Source organism: Oncorhynchus masou, chromosome 17 (assembly GCF_036934945.1).
Source record: "Oncorhynchus masou masou isolate Uvic2021 chromosome 17, UVic_Omas_1.1, whole genome shotgun sequence".
Classification (NCBI taxonomy): domain Eukaryota; kingdom Metazoa; phylum Chordata; class Actinopteri; order Salmoniformes; family Salmonidae; genus Oncorhynchus; species Oncorhynchus masou.
In genome coordinates, this window is record NC_088228.1 from 29,785,406 (window position 1) to 29,806,058 (window position 20,653).

General features: G+C 41.4%; 1 protein-coding gene across 2 annotated transcripts in view; it reads left to right on the forward strand.

The window, feature by feature from the left end:
* spidr (scaffold protein involved in DNA repair) overlaps positions 1-20,653 on the forward strand; it is an 84,140-nt gene that overhangs the window by 48,851 nt on the left and 14,636 nt on the right. For both annotated transcript variants that reach the window (XM_064992984.1, XM_064992985.1), the window contains one exon: positions 17,982-18,140. In XM_064992984.1, the coding sequence (XP_064849056.1) occupies positions 17,982-18,140 (159 nt within the window). The remainder of the gene's footprint in view (positions 1-17,981; positions 18,141-20,653) is intronic.

Below are 20,653 nucleotides of genomic sequence, written 5' to 3' on the forward strand. Positions count from 1 at the left end.
AAATAAATAAAATCATTTACCTTTGAAGAGCTTCGGATGTTTTCAATGAGGAGACTCTCAGTTACATAGCAAATGTTCAGTTTTTCCTGAAAGAATCTTTGTGTAGGAGAAATCGCTCCGTTTTGTACATCACATTTGGCTACCGAAACGAACCGAAAATTCAGTCACCAAAACGTCAAACTTTTTCCGAATTAACTCCATAATATTGACCGAAACATGGCAAACGTTGTTTAGAATCAATCCTCAAGGTGTTTTTTTCACATATCTCTTCATTGATATGCAGTTTGTGGAAGCCTGCTTTCCCCTCAGCATTGCATGGAAAAATACCAGCAGCTGAAAAAGACGCACCAATTTCGACGGAGGACACCAGGCGGACACCTGGAAAATGTAGTCTCTTATGGTCAATCTTCCAATGATATGCCTACCAATACGTCACAATGCTACAGACACCTTGGGGAAACGACAGAAAGGGCAGGCTCATTCCTCTCGCATTCACAGCCATATAAGGAGACAATGGAAAACGGAGCCTCAAAAATCCTGCTGGTTTCCTGGTTGCCGTTTCATCTTGGTTTTGCCTGTAGCTCCCGTTCTAGGGCACCCACAGACAATATCTTTGCAGTTCTGGAAAATTCAGAGTGTTTTCTTTCCAAAGCTATCAATTATATGCATAGTCGAGCATCTTTTTGTGACAAAATATCTTGTTTAAAACGGGAACGTTTTTCATCCAAAAATGAAATAGCGCCCCCAGAGTTTCAAGAGGTTAAATTCTATGTGCGTGTCTTTCTATGAATTATCAATTTACCGTTACTTAATTACTTTATTATGTGTGTGTCTCTTTAAAGATAGTCAGTATTTATTTTCCTTCCTGTGAACCACGTCCATAGAAGACTTTTGATCGGACATCACATTTCACCCATAGGATATTCTTTTTGGGACTTTCAACGTTAATATCTCATATCTCACTACTCTAGACTAAGTTAACCTCATCCTTTGATATTAATTTCTTTCAGCATTGTTCAATTATTCTGTTCGCCTAGAATTACCCTGCCTTCTCACCAAGCCTAATTTATCCTCACCTGTTATATATATATATATCTTATCTGGTACTTCTTGATAGTCAGACGACTTCCCATATACAGATAGACTACTCAGGTTCAAACTTTATTTAGGTATGTTTTTTGAATTAATGGCTATCCTATTTGTACAGAACAAGCGTCCTAATTCTCCAATGCGTACTATATCTCTTGTGGCAAACCTCTTCAAGGTTAGGAGCGTTTGTCACAAACTAAGTGGTAAACTGTCACCAAATCACCCAAGAATGAGTGTTCTTTCGAACAGGACAGTACCTGTGTGTTTGTTTCTCCGTCCTGGTCCACCCAGGCCGTAGGCGAGGTCAAGGATAGCAGGGTTCGGTACACGATTCGGGTTCTCGGTAGGTCCAGGTCCAAACGCCAACAGGTAAGTCCAAAACAGTCCAGCTCATACACGGTAAATCCAGCCAATCTCTATTGTCTCTTTCTCTATTGTTCATAGATCCTTCCAGCACTCTCTTTTCCTCTTCCTGGTTTTTCTTGACCCTTTATCTGTGGGTTGGCTCCACCTTCTGAGGGTTCCCCTTGCTTCTGGGACTTGTAGTTTTGGTGGTCGGCCATTTTGTGATCTGTAGTTCTGACAGGGGTGGCCATTTTAGTGATCGGGCAGAGTCCGTTTATTAGTTCTGCTCTCACATATCTGCCATTTACCACTCGACCCCCTTCTTTGCCACACTCTCCTTAATAACCTTCTGGCTTGCAAAACCAGGATTTATTAAGCTCTAGTTTATTTATGGTAGTGCACCTTACCACAGGTCAATTTCAGACCTGTTTCCTTCCTATCGATTTTGGTTAAAACCTAAGGTAGAAACCCATTTTATTTGTTCAGAATATTCAAGCACCTATTATTGATCAAATTCAACTCCTAACATTTTAATCAATAAATATCCTAAATAATCCCTCCCAAATTTGAGAATAAAGGCTACTGACCTGCTGCCGACTGGGGAAAAGCACTGTTCGTTTGAATCTGTCACCTTTCCTGTAATCTGTGGTAATACGCAGGCCTGTATTTTAACCTCAATTCGGAGGTCAGGTCTTTAGTAAAACGAGTCAAAACTCATCCGTGCACGATTTTTGTCGTACTACCTCCAGATAACAGGGAGGGGTATTTAGATCCGGGATCGAAGGACCAATTGTTAAAGGAATTCTAAATTTCTCTGTATTGTTTCCCAATCAGAATGAATTACTCTGTCAATGCATTCTGCATTCTATGGGATTGTAAGACCCAATATTTCTCTAAGAATGGACAGAGCCCCGGTCTTAAAAGTCAGGTAACAGCGTTTAATTCAAGAGAGTACTCGTATATACACATTTTTCCACAGGTTATAAACTGAAAATGGCGTCAGCATTTTCTAATGTTCTATCTCTTCATGACACCGGTAGAGAGGCCCTATAGTTCTCGAGCCTTCCCTCCTCGCCTGTAGCCAAGGTCAGTCCGTGTAGATAGCATTCTAGACAGTCTAGAGATAGTCCGTCTCTGCCATCTGGAGATAGTTCATCCATTTGTACCAAGGCACTGTTCTAAACTCCTGACTATATTATATACAATTGGGAATGGGAGCAAGAGAGAAAATTCATATATGTACAGTACATAATAGCATTTGGACTAGTCAGTCCTGATTGAAATGTATACATAATTAGTCATCATTGATAAAAATTCCCTTAACAATGTCTTGAGATGTTGCTTCAATATATCCACATAATTTTCCATAATGCCATCTATTTTGTGAAGTGCACCAGTCCCTCCTGCACCCCCACAACATGATGCTGGCACCCCCTTCATGGATGGGATGGTGTTCTTCGGCTTGCAAGCCTCCCCCTTTTTCCTCCAAAAGTAACAATGGTCACTATTTTTTTGTTTGTTCTCTAATACGTACAATCTTTGTCTCCATGTGCAGTTGCAAACCGTAGTCTGTCATCTACAAGCAGTGGCTTGTAGATGTCCTAACCGACTGGCCAAAACTATAGTTTGTTAACAAGAAATTTGTGGAGTGGTTGAAAAACGTGTTTTAATGACTACAACCAAAGTGTATGTAAACTTCCGACTTCAACTGTACATACATACATACGTACATAACTGTGTGTGTGTGTGTGTGAATCTACAACAATTATCTTAATATTTCCTTTCCTTGTGAATAACCTAGTGCTATTTGTAGTGGCTGCCGACCGTGTAGACACTAATTAATAAATACCTACAGACTGCTGTCAGCGGGGCTTTCCATTGTACCGTTACACCCTCGTTTTAGTCTTCTCAAAAGACTAGTGAATAGCCTTTTTACGCGTTACTCGACCTAATTTATTAATTTCAAGTAACTTACTGAAATCAGTTGCCATCCCTCAATTGTTCACGGATAATGTCTCCTCCTGGGTAGCTCACAGTAAGGGTCTGGTCTAGAGGTTGACCGATTAATTGGAATGGCCGATTAATTAAGGCCGATTTCAAGTTTTCATAACAATCGGTATTCTGCATTTTTGGACACCGATCAAGGCCGATTACATTGCGCTCCACGAGGAGACTGCATGGCAGGCTGGCTACCTGTTATGCGAGTGCAGCAAGGAGCCAAGGTAAGGTGCTAGCTAGCATTAAACATATCCTATAAAAAACAATCAATCTTAACATAATCACTAGTTAACTACACATGGTTGATGATATTACTAGTTTATCTAGCTTGTCCTACGTTGCATATAATCGGTGCGGTGCCTGTTATTTATCATTGAATCATAGCCTACTTTGCGAAACGGGGTATTTAACAAGTGCATTTGCAAAAAAGCACTGTCGTTGCACCAATGTGTACCTAACCAATAACATCAACGCCTTTCTTAAAATCAATACACAAGTATATATTTTTCAACCTGCATATTTAGTTAATATTGCCTGCTGTCATGAATTCCTTTTAAATAGGGAAATTGTGTCACTTACCTTGCATTCTGTGCAACAGAGTCAGGCTATTTGCAGCAGTTTGGGCCGCCTGGTTCGTTGCGAACTGTTTGAAGACCAAATTCGCCAAACGGGGGATGACTTGCTCTGCAAGGGCCGCGGCTTTGTGGAGCGATGGGTAACGATGCTTCGAGGGTGGCTGTTGTCAATGTGTCCCTGGTTCAAGCCCAGGTAGGGGTGTGGAGAGGAATTTCCCTCATGCTTCATAAAACGTGGCACCACTTCTCCTCGCAGACCCTCACTGGAAAGCTCCGCAGGCAGAATCAATCATCCTGTTTGTTGACGTCTAATTGTTGTGGAAATTTTACACAGGGACACTCAAAGTCAGTCTTAAATTAATCATTCTGTTTATTATCAGCAAGCTGGAGAGGTTCCAACCAACTGAGTGCAGCCAGTATACATGTTGATCAGGAGCTGCAATGGGGCAGTCCCGTTAATTATTTTATATACTGACACACAAAGTAATAATTGCATGATGTTGCTTATTCATTATTCATAATTATTATAAGCGGAGACCTTGAAACTGAGAGATCGTTCTCAAATCAAGGGTTTGGGAGTACTGCCAAATTGCAGATACTACAGTGAGGATTTCTCCCTGGTGTTAATTTGCATGAACACAGAAATTGGTTATTAAAAAAGCACAAACATAAAAATGTCCATCACAGTGCTTAATTAACCTCTCTGGAATATGTGGTACTCTAGCGTCCCACCTGGTCGAAAGCCAGGGAAAATGCAGAGTGCCAAATTCAAATAAATTACTATAAAAATCAAACTTTCATTAAATCACAAATTCGCTTGTTGTGGATCCAGCCAACATGTCAGATTTCAAAAAGGCTTTTCGGCAAAAGCAAACAATGCTATTATCTAAGGATAGCACCTCCGTAAACAAAGAGGGAAAAGCATATTTCAACCCTACAGGCGCAACACAAAACGCAGAAATAAAAAATATAATTCATGCCTTACCTTTGACGAGCTTCTTTTGTTGGCACTCCAATATGTCCCATAAACATCACAAATGGTCCTTTTGTTCGATTAACTTTTTATGGCTGGGATAATTGTCCACCTGTCATGTCAGATTTTGAAAATATGCTTTACAGCGAAAGCAATCCAAGCGTTTGTGTAAGTTTATCAATCGCTCGACAAAACATTATGTACACTTAGCATCAATTAGCTTGGTCACTTAAATCAGAAAAGCAATCAAATGAATTGTTTACCTTTGATGATCTTCGGATGTTTTCACTCACGAGACTCCCAGTTACACAATAAATATTCCTTTTGTTCCATAAAGATCATTTTTATATCCAAAATAACGCGCCAAACAAACGGAGGTATGTTCAGAAATCAACAGGAAAGAGCGGTCACGACAACGCAGACAAATACCAGATAGTTTCCGTAATGTCCACAGAAACATGTCAAACTTTTTTATAATCAGTTTTTGAAATATATAATCGATAATATATCAACCGCAACTGTATTTTTCAGTAGGAGAGGGAAAGGCAATGGCTGCCCAAACTCTGTTGCGCGAGCAAAACTCATGCGAACACCTGACGTGATGTTATCTTTCTGGCTCATTTTTGAAAATAAAAGCCTGAAACTATGTCTGAAGACTGTTGACACCTTGAGGAAGCGATAGGAAAAGGAATCTGGTTGATATCCCTTTAAATGGAGCAAAGGCAGGCTATGGAACATGGAGTTTTCAAAATAGAAGCCACTTCCTGGTTTGATTTTCCTCAGGGTTTCGCCTGCAATATCAGTTCTGTTATACTCACAGACAATATTTTGACAGTTTTGGAAACTTTAGAGTGTTTTCTTTCCAATACTAATAATAATATGCATATATTAACAACTGAGACCGAGAAGCTGGCCGTTTACTCTGGGCACCTTTTCATCCAATCTACTCAATACTGCCCCTGCAGCCATAAGAAGTTAATTCCGTCGATATATATCCAAAATGTCCATTTATTTGACGTGTTTGATCCAGATAAACACCGGTTCCAACTTGCTCAACTTGACTACAAAATATCTCAAAAGTTACCTGTAAACTTTGTCAAAACATTTCAAACTACTTTTGTAATACACAATTGTTTTTTTAACGGAAATAATCAATAAAATTGAAGACGATGATCTGTGTTCAATACAGGAGGAAAACAAACTGTAGCTAGCTTTCTGGTCATCCGCCTCCATCTAACAGTACACTTCAAGTGACCCTTGTTCAAGAATTCCGTACTTCTTCATTACACAAAGGAAAAACCTCAACCAATTTCTAACGACTGTTGACATCCAGTGGAAGCGATAGGAACTGCAAGAAGTTCCCTTAGAATTCTGGATTCCCAATGAAAACCCATTGAAAAGAGAGTGACCTCAAAAAACATCTGAATGGTTTGTCCTCGGGGTTTTGTCTGCTAAATAAGTTCAGTTATATTCACATACATCATTCAAACAGTTTTAGAAACTTCAGAGTGTTTTCTATCCAAATCTACTAATAATATGCATATCTTATCTTCTGGGGATGAGTAGCAGGCAGTTGAATTTGGGCGTGCATTTCATCCGGACGTGAACATACTTCCCCCTTTCACCAAGAAGTTAAGGTTGTTGTCCTGTTGGAAGGTGAACCTCCGCCACAGTCTGAAGTCCTGAGCGCTCTGGAGCAGGTTTTCATCAAGGATCTCTGTACTTTGCTCTGTTCTTCTTTCACTCAATACTGACTAGTCTCCCAGTCCCTGATGCTGAAAAACATGCCCACCGCATGATGCTACCAACACCATGCTTCACCGCAGGGATGGTATTGGCCAGGTTTCCTCCAGATGTGCCGCTTGGCATTCAGGCCAAAGAGTTCAATCTTGGTTTCATCAGACCAGAGAATCTTGTTTCTCATGATCGGAGTCCTATCAGTGCCTTTTGTCAAACTCCAAGCGGGTTGTCATACCTTTTACTGAGGAGTGGCTTCCGTCTGGCCACTCTACCATAAAGGTGGAGTGCTGCAGAGATGGTTCTCCTTCTGGAAGGTTCTCCCATCTCCACAGAGGAACTCTGGAGCTCTATCAGAGTGACCATCGGGTTCTTGGTCACCTCCCTTACCAAGGCCATTCTCCCCCGATGGGCCAGTTTGGCCGGGTGGCCAGCCCTAGGAGGAGTCTTGATGGTTCCAAACTTCTTCCATTTTAAGAATGATGGAGGCCACTATGTTCTTGGGACCTTCAATCATTTTTTTCATACCCTTCCCCAGATTTGTGCCTTTGCGCAATCCTGTCTTGGAGCTCCACGGACAATTCCTTCGACCTCGTGGCATGGTTTCTGCTCTGACATGCACTGTCAACTGTGGGACCTTATATACACAGGTGGGTGCCTTTCCGAATCATGTTCAATCATGTCCAAACTGAATTGCTTATTTCAGTTACTAATAAGCGTGCACCAATTATTAAATGACTGTAAAAACTGTTAAATCCCTGTGGATTGATGAGGAATTTAAAAATGTTATGATTGAATTGAAATGATTTGTGTAACAGACAGATCACTTAAGTATTAACTAAAACACTCGATGGTTAAAAACAATAACACATATAATGATTGAAATGCAAGAAAAAATTCGGCTCCATTCATTGAATCAGATGGCTCATTCATTACAAAACCCACTGATATTGCCTATTACTTTAATGATTTTTCTATTGCCAAGATTAGCAAATGTAGGTATGACAACAAGTTCTGAACCTACACATCCATACATAACTGACCAAATTATGCAAGGCAAACATTGTAATTTTGAATTCTGTAAATTGAGTGTGGAAAATTTGAAATATTTGTTGTTTTCTATCAACAATGACATGCTGCCTGGGTCTGACGACTTGGATGGAGAATTACTAAGGATAATAGCGGACTATATTGCCACTCTTATTTGCCCTCTCTTTTATCCAAGCCTACAGGAAAGTGGTGGCCTGGAGGAAAGCAAAAGTCTTTCCGCTAATAGCAAATCACCCTTTACTGGCTCAAACAGCCGACCAATCAACCTGTTACTAACCCTAAGTAAACTTTTGGGAAAATGGTGTTTGACCTGATACAATGCTATTTCACAAACAAATTAACAACATACTTTCAGCACACTTATAGGGAAGGGCTTTCAACATGGTGTATTGTACCTTACACAAATGACTGATTTTTGGATGAGAGAAATTGATAATAAGAAAATTGTGGGAGCTGTTTTGTTAGACTTGTTAGGAATACATGTGTGTTATGGCTTTATATCTCCTGCTATATTGTGGATCGAGTTACCTTTCTAACAGGACACAGAGGGTGTTCTTTAATGTAAACCTCGAACATAATCTAGGTAGAATCAGGCATTCTCCAGGGCAGCTGTTAAGGCCCCTTCATTTTTTCAGTCTTTACTAATGACCTGGCACTGAGTTATGCCTGTGTGTCTATAAATTGCAGAGGACTCAACACAATACACGTCAGCAAACACAGCAAGTGAAATCACTGCAACAGTTAACAAAGAGCTGCAGTCAGTTTCAGAATGGGTGGCAAGAAATAAGCTGGTCGTAAATATTAAGCAAACTTAAAGCATTGTATTTGGGACAAATCATCCACTAAACCTCAACTAAATATTGTAATGAATAATGTGGTAATTGAGCAAGTTGAATTGACTAAACTGCTTGGAGTAACCCTGGATTTTAAACTGTCATGGTTATAAGGTATTAACATGTTGAAATCTCTGAGCTGTCTAAGCAACTAGCGCACAGCTCACACATACCCCACAAGACATGCCACCAGAGATCTCTTAACAGTCCCCAAGTCCAGAACATACTACGTGAAACGCACAGTACCTCATAGAGCCATGACTACATGGAACTGTGTTCCACATCATGTAGCTCAGTCAATCAGTAAAATCTGATTTGAAAAAACTACACCTTATGGAAAAGTATGGACTGTGACGAGAAACACACACCCACACACACAGCATTCGCAAACATATGCGAACAGACACACTACACTACTCACACACGCATTTTAATATTGTTATTTCGCTGTATTGATTTTGGATTGTATATATGTTATGGTTGAGTAGTGTGTAATATTGTGGTGTAATGTATTGTTTTATTATATGTAATTTTGCTGGACCCCAGGAAGAGTAGCTGCTGCCTTTGCAGCAGCTAATGGGGATCCAGAATAAAAAAAAATACAGTTCGACAGTTTTTAAAATATTTTTTATCAACTATAGTCAACACTTGCTGTTCATTTGTCAATCAACGTACTGTAAATATGCGTCATGACTCCTCGTGGCTGGCTATGTGTAACACTAGCAAAATAAATGAATGTGTGAAAACTATTAAGCTGAGTCGTGGATTTTGATTCATTGTTACCACCTGCAAAGTCACAAACATCATGCTCTCTCACCTCCATGTAGGCCTAAAGAAATTTGACTGCAACCAGATATCTGTATATAATGACGAGATGCTAATGTCTCTGCCCTAGCAATGGCAGTCGTTGTCCCAAAGACGGGAAGGAAGGTGACAAGCTCAGGTCCAAAATAAGCCCCTAGAAATGCATTGGCCTTATTTTGAACCAATTTTGGGGAGAATGAATACTCTCTCTTCGCCTCTTCCTCTGTGCTGCGTTTCCGTGTCATTGCGCAATTTGTGTCTGACAGGCAGGTGCATCCTATCAATAGATCCCTAGAAAATGCAGATTGTTCATTCTAGTAGGTTTGACAGAGTAGCGAATTGAAACTTTTAAATAAAAAGTAGCCTACTTACTATGAAGTGGAAAATGTAGCTGGCTGAAAATGAGTCAACCGACTGATTTAGCTGACAGCCGGCGCTAATGGAAAACACTGTAAGAGCGTCTGCTAAATTACAAAATATAAATGTAAAAATGTAATGGTAGAGAACTTCAGAGAAAGATGTGAATCGCTTGCTGTTTTCTTATGCTTACTGAAGCCCAAACTGTGTGTTGGCTATATAGGCTGATACTTCCCCCTTTTGATAATGTCACTTTCAATGTTATTTTGGTTCTTGACCATATGCAATGTTTATTCCATTGTTTATTCTTTCCTGCAGCAAGTTCCTCTGCCTCTCCATGGACATTTGCCTCGCCTTGGTGGCAACATGTGCCCCAGCTTAGTTCTTAGCTATTGTTAAAGTAACTGTCCAGTAAAAATCTGTAATATTCTGTAAACTCATACTCAAATAATGTTGTTGACTCATCCTATACTTGCCTTTGTAGCCAACGCATCAATATGAGAAGGAAAAAAACTAACATCAACAGACCATTTAAAAAATGCTTGCTATTTCCTCATAGGATGATGTCATCCTCCCGAGGAAAGATGAGCTGGTCAATCAGCAGACTATTCTCACAAATATTTTTATTGACCGGTATACACTCACAGTGTTCTTTTGTCGTGGTATGCCGACACCATTCCAACACAGATAAACTGCTTTTTGAAGTACTTAATTACAGTTTCTTGGAAGGAAAATTATTTTACGAATATTGTTATTAATTTTAAGTCATATTTCATAGCAATCTCGAAACACTGGATAGTTAGCTGAACAGACCCCCTCCACAGAGGTCTGTCTCTTTACTCTCCAGCCATATGGCATTGCTTGACAAAGGAAATAAACATTTATAATTGAAGCCAGACCTGCTGTGCTGTCGTGATCCACCAGGCCAATTCTCTGGAACAAAAGACGACATGTTGTTGAGCTCCAGGGAGGGTCCTGCTGGGTCCTGGCTGCAGCAGTAGGTGAGGGAGGGGATGCCCAGTAATGCCCACTGGCCACAGGGTGGCACAACGCTGCCTAACCTATAGCTTCCAGGACTGCCAGCAATAAACTTTGATTGACGAGCAGACTACATAAAACCAATTTCCATTTAATTACCTTGTTCAGAGAGCGAATGGCTATTTGCTTGAGGGGAAAGCTTGTTTTTTTTAAAGCTATGTTTTATGTTAGGCAGACTTGACAGTTGCCTGACCATGGACCCTGGACTGGAGCTCATGATAGAATGCATGGTCGTTGAGAGTACTAGTAGTACTTCCCTTTATAATCCCACAATGGGAAATTGGTTTGCGGCAGTTTTCAAGAGACAAACATGAAAATCATAACATAAAATATATATCACTAAAATACATCTATACTGAACAAAAATATAAAGACAACATGTAAAGTGTTGGTTTCATAAGGTGAAATAAAATATCCCAGAAATTTGCCATAAGGACAAAAAGCTTTTCTCCCCCAAAAATTGTGCACAAATTTGTTAACATCCCTGTTAATGAGCATTTCTCTTTTGCCAAGATAATTCATCCAACTGTCAGGTGTGGCATATCAGAAGCTGATTTAAACAGCATCATCATTACACAGCTGCACCTTGTGCTGGGGACAATAAAAGGCCACTCTAAAATGTGCAGTTTTGTCACACAACACAATGCCACAGATGTCTCAAATGTTGAGGGTGCGTGCAATTGGCATGCTGACTGCAGGTATGCCAACCGGCCTCTCAACCGTAGACCACGTGTAACCACACCAGCCCAGGACCTCCACATCCGGCTTCTTCAACTGTGGAATTTTCTGAGACCATCCATCCGGACAGCTGATTAAATTGTGGGTTTGTACAACCAAAGAATTTCTGCACATATTGTCAGAAACTGTCTCAGGGAAGCTTATCTGCATGCTCGTACACAATTTCTGGAAGCTTAAAATGTCCCAGTTTTTCCATGGCCTGCATACTCACAGGACATGTATGTCACCCATTGAGCTTGTTTGGGATGCTCTGGATCAACATGTACGACAGTGTATTCTAGTTCCCACTAATATCCAGCAACTTCGCACAGCCATTGAAGAGGATTGGGAAAATATTCCGCAGGCCACAATCTACAGTCTGATCAACTCCATGTCGAAGGCGATGTGTTGCACTGCATGAGGCAAATGGTGGTCACACCAGATACTGACTGGTTTTCTGATCAACGCCCCTACCTTTTTTTTAAGGTATGTGTTCCCAGTCATGTAAAATCCGTAAATTAGGGCCTAATGAATTTATTTCAATTGAATGATTTCCTGATGTGAACTGTAACAGAATTTGTTCGGTGTGTGTATATACAAATTGCACTGGATGGACTGGAATAAAGTGCTGGGATGTGCAATCATGGCTTCTGCCATTTGAAGTATTATGTTTCTTTAGGACCCATATTGTTGAATTGCTACCATGTTTTATTACCTTTAATCAGCCATTAGTCATATAATTACCTCTGATGTTGAACCCAAGATATCATTGACAATTATTACTCTCAAATTGTAGGTGACTTTAAAATTACTTTTATTGAGGGATGGGATCCGAGGCAGGGTGCAGAGGGGGATCACTGAGTTGCACGTGGGGACTGGAGTGGTACAAGAGTGTAGAAGAAGGGGAGTCCCGGTCAGCTGACTAGGCTGTCACTAATTGACTGACCGGCAGTAGTAATTTGACACCTCTGCTCCTGTCCCCTTTGCTCCTGCCATGCTGCTACAGCTGGTAAGCAAACACCACCTCTCACAGGATACACATGCACGCACACTTTGAAGCACACTTTGTAACACAGTGCACAGCCTTCAGCCTGACTGCCTCACTAGTCAACAACCAGATTGAGCTGGCTCAGGTGGGGGTGTGTCCTGGATGTGGCCATGAGGTCTGGAATTTCAGAATGAACGCCTGCCTGCCTGCTTGAGTCTGTTAGTCAGTGTCCGTATTGCACACTTAGTTGAGGAATAAGAATTTGCCATCTCATCTAGTCAATTTAAATGATAATGGAGTAATGTGTACTTTGGCTGTAGTAATCCAGCATTTGAAATATTTGTTCTGTTATTTTAATTTTGTGTTCAATTTGTTTTTTTTGTGTGTTTTTTTTTTAGGAATGTAGGTTAGTGCAATGTAGGCCTAGTCCATTATCCACTGGCCCAACGTCCCCATTTAAGTGATCAAAGAAAGTAGGATGAGTGACCTATGGACCTCTGTTTCCCTCTCCCCAATTTCTATCTCACTATTCTGGGTAGCCACTTTTCTCTAGTCCTTTTTGTTGTTTGATTTTATAGTCTGTTCCTTTCACATACACAGGGGAGAGAGAAAACCAGGATTATATTTATGCTAGAAGATGTTTAGTTCCAGTAAATTCAGAATTGAATAAACAAGAAGATTAACTGTTTGCAGGGAGGGAGTGGGGAATAGAGAAGGTGGGGTAGGAGGAGAGGCAGAAGAGAAGACAAGATGAGGGGGAAAGGAGAGGGAGGGAGTGAGGAGGAGGAGAGCATGGGGAAGGAGAGGAGGAGGAGGCTGGCTATTTTCACAGAGCTTGGAACACAATGTGCTGCAGGGATCCTGTTACAAGCATGTTTATCACTCTGCGACGTGATTGGTGGACGGTGCAGAGGAAGGAATCCCTCCTCAATGCCCCCTGTCAATGAGGCCTCTCGGCTGTGTTAATGTGTGGGTCTCTTACTTACTGTGGGGCCAAGTGGTGTGTGTGTGTGTGTGTGTGTGCGTGTGTGTGTGTGTGTGTGTGTGTGTATTTGGACACGCTCAATGGATCGTAATTCCTGGAAGAACCCCCGAGTTGCTGAGAGTTCTTGTGATTGCTCACAATAACACATTCTGAAATCAGCCTGTGACTGAAACTGAGTGGTACTGGAAAAGGCTAAAAAGAGAGGCTGAATGGGGTATAGTTTTAGTTTAGGGGCTGGATAGATGGGTGGTTATGTCAAGATGGTAATACCACAAGACTCCCCCCCTCTTACCTTTCTCCCAACTTTCTTTCTCTCTCTTCACCGATTAGCTTTCAGGATTTCAGGTTTGAACAGGCTCTGCTGTTAAAAAAAGAAAAGAAAGAGAAACCTGTGTAGGCTAAGTTTTGTGCCGCAGTTGACTTTAAAACAGCGACTGTTTACATTGGACAAAATGAGCTATTCCAGTTAAGACTATTTTATGCATGCTCTGATTTTAGATCTCTGTGGTTGTTTTTCAACATTTGCAAAATAGAAGGTTAGTCAGAGAGTACTACAGGATATTTTTCAGTTCTGTCCAAAATGAAAAATCTCCCAAATGAATGTAGCTATTAATGTGTATTTGGTGGAAAATATGCACTAAGATAAACAAATGCACAAATGTCTTGACCGGAGCGCAGAGATACTAGCTGTAACTGGAGACAAGTTTACATATGTCAACACTATATTTAGTGTCACTGTAAACAATTTAATATTAGACTGCTTCTCTGTCCCTCCCTGTGTTGTTTTATTAATCATATTAGATTTAAAACAGATAGGATTACACTCTTATAACTGAATGCAGCATAACTACGCATGGTGGATGATTACCTGATTACAGCCTGAAAGTATTCAGACCCCTTGAATTTTTCCACATTTTATTACTTTACAACCTTTTTCTAAAATTTGAGATTATTTTTGATTTAATCCATCTACACACAATTGAAAAAGCAAAAATAGTGTTTTAGACTTTGCAAATGTATTAAAAATAAAAAAGCAGGTAACTAAGTTTTCAGACCCGTTGCTATGAGAAATTGAGCTCAGGTGCATCCCGTTTCCATTGATCATCGTTGAGATGTTTCTACAACTTCATTGGAGTCCACCAGTGGTAAATTCAATTGATTGGACATGATTTTGAAAGACACACAACTGTCTATTTAAGGTCCCACATTTGACAGTGCATGTCAGAGCAAAAACCTACCCATGAGGTTGAAGGAATTGTCCGTAGAGCTACGAGGCAGGATTGTGTTGAGGCACAGATCTGGGGAAGGGTGCCAAAAAATGGCTGTAGCATGGAAGGTTCCCAAGAACATAATAGCCTCCATCATTCTTAAATGGAAGAAGTTTGGAACCACCAAGACTCTTCCTACAGCTGGCCGCCCTGCCAAACTGAGCAATCGGGGGAGAAGGGCTTTGGTCAAGGAGGTGACCAAGAACCCGATGGTCACTGACAGAGCTCCAGAGATCCTCTGTGGAAATGGGAGAACCTTCTGGAAGGAAAACCATCTCTGCAGCACTCCACCAATCAGGCCTTTATGGTAGAGTGGTCAGACGGAAGCCACTCCTCAGTAAAAGGCACATGACGGCTTACTTGAAGTTTGCCAAAAGGTACCTGAAGGACTCTCGGACCATGAGAAGCAAGATTCTCTGGTCTGATGAAACCAATATTGAAGTATTTTGCCTGAATTCCAAGCGTGACGTCTGGAGGAAACCTGGCGCCATCCCTACAGTGAAGCATGGTGGTGGCAGCATCATGCTGTGGGGATGTTTTTCAGCGGCAGGGACTGGAAGACTGGTCAGGATCGAGGGAAAGATGAACGGAGCAAAGTACAGAGAGATCCTTGATGAAAACCTGCTCCAGAGTGCTCAAGACCTCCGACTGGGGTGAAGGTTCACCTTCCAACAGGACAACGACCCATAAGCACACAGCCAAGACAACGCAGGAGTTTCTCTGAATGTCCTTGAGTGGCCCAGCCAGAGCCTGGACTTGAATAGGATTGAAAATCTCAGGTTGATCTGAATAAAGCTGTGCAGAGATAAATGTTTTATAATTTATTTGCTTTATTTTTATTGTGTGTAGATTGATGAGGGGGGAAAAAACTATTTAATACATTTTAGAATGAAGCTGTAACCTAACAAAATGTGGAAAAAGTCTAGGGGTCTGAATCCTTTCTAAATGCACTGATTGATAGATGCCCAGTGTCTTAAACGGTGTTCAGTTACGATCAGTATTCCGATTAGGATAACTTTAGATTGCTTCACCCAAGAGCAGTGTTTTGGCTTGATCTGATTGACAGCAGATGATAATATTTACTATGCAAAAGTTCAATTTCTCCCCTTAGGTCATCGTTAGATAAATTACCCAACAAATTGTTTTCCCTAAAATCTGTATGTTGTTAATGGAGATACACTGAGTATATCAAACCTTTGGAACAATTTCCTAATAATGAGTCGCACCCCCCCTTTGCCATGAGAACAGCCTCAATTCGTCGGGGCATGGACTCTACAAGGTGTCAAAAGCGTTCCACAGGGATGCTGGCTCATGTTGACTCCAATGCTTTCCACAGTTGTCAAGTTGGCTGGATGTCCATTGGGTGGTGGACCATTATTGATACACACGGGAAACTGTTGAGCGTGAGAAACCAGCAGCGTTGCAGTTCTTGACACAAACCAGTGCGTCTGGCACCTACGACCATACCCCGTTCAAAGTCACTTTTGTCTTGCCAATTCACCCACTGAGTAGCACACACAATGCATGTCTCAATACTTTAAAATCCTTCTTTAACTTGTCTCCTCCCCTTCATCTACACTGATTTTGGAGTTGATTTAATTAACAAGTGACATAAATAAGGGATCATAGCAGTCACCGTGATTCACATGATCAGCCTTTCATGGAAAGACCAGGTGTTCTAAATGTTTTGTATGCTCTCTGTATATTGCCATGAAATGCATCATGATCCACATATTCAGACTTTTTCAGACATTCCCCATGGACCTCCCATGTATGCAGTTCCATAATTTAACTGATAACACCTTACACCTTATAGTGTAGAAGAATGTTTCTTCTTTTGATTATTGGACTCAGCCATTTACAGCACTGTGTAAGTAGGTTATGGATTGGTAATTGTTAACAATAAAACACTGTACTGTTCCCTAGCAACTTGGTATGATGTAGATGAGAAATAAACACAGACCAATGTTTACCAACACAGTTTATATAGCCAAGCAGGTGGCTGGAATGGAAACCAACAGACTCAAAACGTTCCTAGTGTCTGGGAAATGCAAATGCATGGTTGGCCTTGAACTTTCGTCCATTACACACCTCTCCTTCATACTCCTCCCACTGTTTTTCCTCCCCCTCTCCTGACAGAGGGTATAGAGCACTAAGAGTCCCCTCCCCCCTCTGGTATCTTTTAACTGGGGGTTATGAACAGCACTGTTTACCCTCTAAGGACTGATACAGTACAGCGGCTGTGTCTGGACTTGAAGGGCTGACTTGAAATCCTGTCTTTTTCTGCTATCTCCTTCTGCTAACTCATATTAACTCCTCCTGTTGACTCCCTCTGATATCCAACTGTTAGTCCTAGTAACTCCTTCTGACTACTTCTAGTAACTCCTTATGATACCGGTTTTATAGCTGCACCATCGAGAGCATCCTGACGGGTTGCATCACTGCCTGGTATGGCAACTGCTCGGCCTCCGACCGCAAGGCACTACAGCCACCCTCTTCTACGCTGCTGCTACTCTCTGTTATTATCTATGTATAGTCACTTTAATAACTCTACCTACGTGTACATATTACCTCAATTACCTCAACACCAGTGCCCCCGCACATTGACTCTGTTCCGGTACCCCCTGTATATAGCCCCGCTATTGTCATTTACTGCTGCTCTTTAATTATTTGGTATTCTTATCTCATACCTTTAAACAACATTTTTTTAAGGTATTTTCTTAAACCTGCATCCTTGGCTAGGGGCTTGGAAGTAAGCATTTCACTGTTAGGTCTACACCTGTTGTATTCGGCGCATGTGACAAATACAATTTGATTTGAACTCCTTCTGCTATCTCCTAGTAATTCCTCCTTCTCCTTCTCTTTCTTGGTTGCTGAGAGCAGCAGAGTTCTGTGGCAGAACAGCACATCTTGTTTACTAGGCCAACGGTTCTCAATCTCAGCAGACAGCCTGTCAAACCAACCTCCAACACCTCAACTTTAAAATGTCAATACAAGCCCAAATCACAAAGCTTTGAGTTTGGTTCATAATGTGTGTTCAGTTAATGTTGTATTCTTACACCCCCACCAACACATTAATATACCAATACAGATTTGAAATAATAGTCATTGGACTGGCAAATGACTAACTTGTCTTGCAACCCTCAGTTTATTTAACTAAATTCTACCTGTTTCTATGAGACCCAGGCTGTGTGTTACGTTCTCCCTGTGTTTGTGTGTTCCAGGCTTTGTGTGCTGGTCCAGGACAGCTATGGGATGTTCAGCATGGTCCAGCTCCACCCTCTGCCGTCTGAGGACCCTCTCCACCTCTACACCAGGAAGTGGGAGGGCCGGACCTGCGTCCTGCGAGCCATCAAAGTGGTGCAGCGGGTCACTCGGGAAAGGTGAGAGAGTCACGCACACACTGCGGGCCTTTCGTTTGAACTTCAACCCAGGGCTACAGACTATTGTTTGCCAGAGGTATGTATTTTCCTGTATTAAGATTAAAATTCAAATATGTATTAAGATTTTGATGATTATTCGTGAGGTTATCGAACAAGGCCAATGTAGTCCTGGGCTTAGGCCTGAGGTTAAAGCTACAAAAACAGGTGTGAACTGTGAACGTTAGATATCTACCATTTGTGTCCCTGATATGAAATCCATGGCCAGTTTCCACTGCCTTCATTTAACCTAGAGTGCATTCGGAAAGTTTTTAGACCCCTTCACTTTTTCCACATTTTGTTACGTTACAGCCTTATTCTAAAAATGGATGAAATTATTATTTTTTCTCATCAATCTACACACAATACCCCATAATGACAAAGCGAAAACAGGTTTTTAGAAATGTTAGCAAATGTATAAAAAATATCAAAACAGAAATACATTATTTACATACAGTGGGGCAAAAATGTATTTAGTCAGCCACCAATTGTGCAAGTTCTCCCACTTAAAAAAACGAGAGGCCTGTAATTTTCATCATAGGTACACTTCCTCTATGACAGACAAAATGAGAGAAAAAATCCAGAAAATCACATTGTAGGATTTTTAAAGAATTTTTTTTCAAATTATGGTGGAAAAAAAGTATTTGGAATGACAATGAAGAGGTAGGTGAGAAGCCTAGAGACTGAGATGAGAAGGTGATGCAGCGTACTTCATGAGCTGTAACCGAAAAACTGGCATTTGGAAAGTTTGAGGTGAGGGAACAAGTGTGGTAGAACAAGAATTGTTAGGATTGTTAAGTATCTTGCTACAGTAGCAGAATTCTCTGTTGGCTAGCAAGATAAATGTTGAGCAACATTAGCTAACTTAGCTGATCAAATAATTTAGTTTATGGTGTGAAAATTAGTTGGCTAACAAAGTCAGTCAGACCGTTAGCTAGCTAATGTTTTCAAATCAAATGTTCTTGGTCACATACACATGGTTAGCAGATGTTATTGCGAGTGTAGCAAAATGTTTGTGCTTCTAGTTCGGACAGTGCAGCAATATCTAACAAGTAATATCTAACAATTCCACAACAACTACCTAATACACACAAATGAAAATACACACAAAAGAATATGAACATATTAATATATGGAGGAGCGATGACTTCCCGGCATAGGCAAGATGCAGTAGATGGTATAAAATACAGTAAATACATATGGGATAAGTAATGCAAGACATCATTATTAAAGTGACTAGTGATCCGTTTATTAAAGTGGCCAATGATTTCAAGTCTGTATGTAGGCAACAGCCTCTGTGTTAGTGATGGCTGTTTAACAGTCTGATGCCCTTGAAGTAGAAGCTGTTTTTCAGTCTCTCGGTCCCAGCTTTGAGGCACCTGTACTGACCTCACCTTCTGGATGGTAATTACGGGGTGAACAGGCACGGGCTTGGGTGGTTTTTGTTCTTGATGGTCTTTTTGGCTCTGGTACTGTAGCTGTCCTGGAAGGCAGGTAGTTTGCCCCTGGTGATGCGTTGTGCAGACCGCACCACCCTCTGGAGAGCCCTGCGGTTGTGGGCTGTGCAGTTGCCGTATCAGGTGGTGATAAAAACAATCAATCAAATGTATTTATAAAACCCTTTTTACATTAGCCGATGTCACAAAGTGCTAAACAGAAACCCAGCCTAAAACAGCAAGCAATGCAGATGTAGAAGCACGGTAACTAGGGAAAACTCCCTAGAAAGGCCAGAACCTAGGAAGAAACCTAGAGAGGAACTAGGCTCTGAGGGGTGGCCTGTCCTCTTCTGGCTGTGCCGGGTGGAGATTATAACAGAATATGGCCAAGATGTTAAAACATTCATAGATGACCAGCAGGGTCAGATAATAATAATCACAGTGATTGTAGAGGGTGCAACAGGTCAATACCTCAGGAGTAAATGTCTGTTGGCTTTTCATAGCCGAGCATTCAAAGGTTGAGACAGCAGATGCGTTAGAGAGAGAGTCCAAAACAGCAGGTCCGGGACAAGGTAGCACGTCCAGTGAACAGGTCAGGGTTCTATAGCCACAGGCAGGAGAGTTGAAATTGGAGGAGCAGCATGACCAGGTGGACTGGGGACTGGCAGCAAGGAGTCATCAGGCCAGGTAGTCCTGAGGCATTGTCCTAGGGCTCAGGTCCTCCAAGAAAGAGAGAATTAGAGGGAGCATACTTAAGTTCACACAGGACACCGGATAAGATAGGAGAAATACTCCGGATATAACAGACTGACCCTAGCACTCCGACACAAACTATTGCAGCATAAATACTGGAGGCTGAGACAGGAGGGGTCGGGAGACACTGGCCCTGTCCGATGACTGGGCCAAACAGGCAGGATATGACCCCACCAACTTCAACCACCAACCTACTACCCTGAGACAAGGCCGAGTATAACCCACAAAGATCTCCCCCACAGCACCAGCCCGAGGGGGGCGCCAACCCGCCAGGAAGATCGCGTCAGT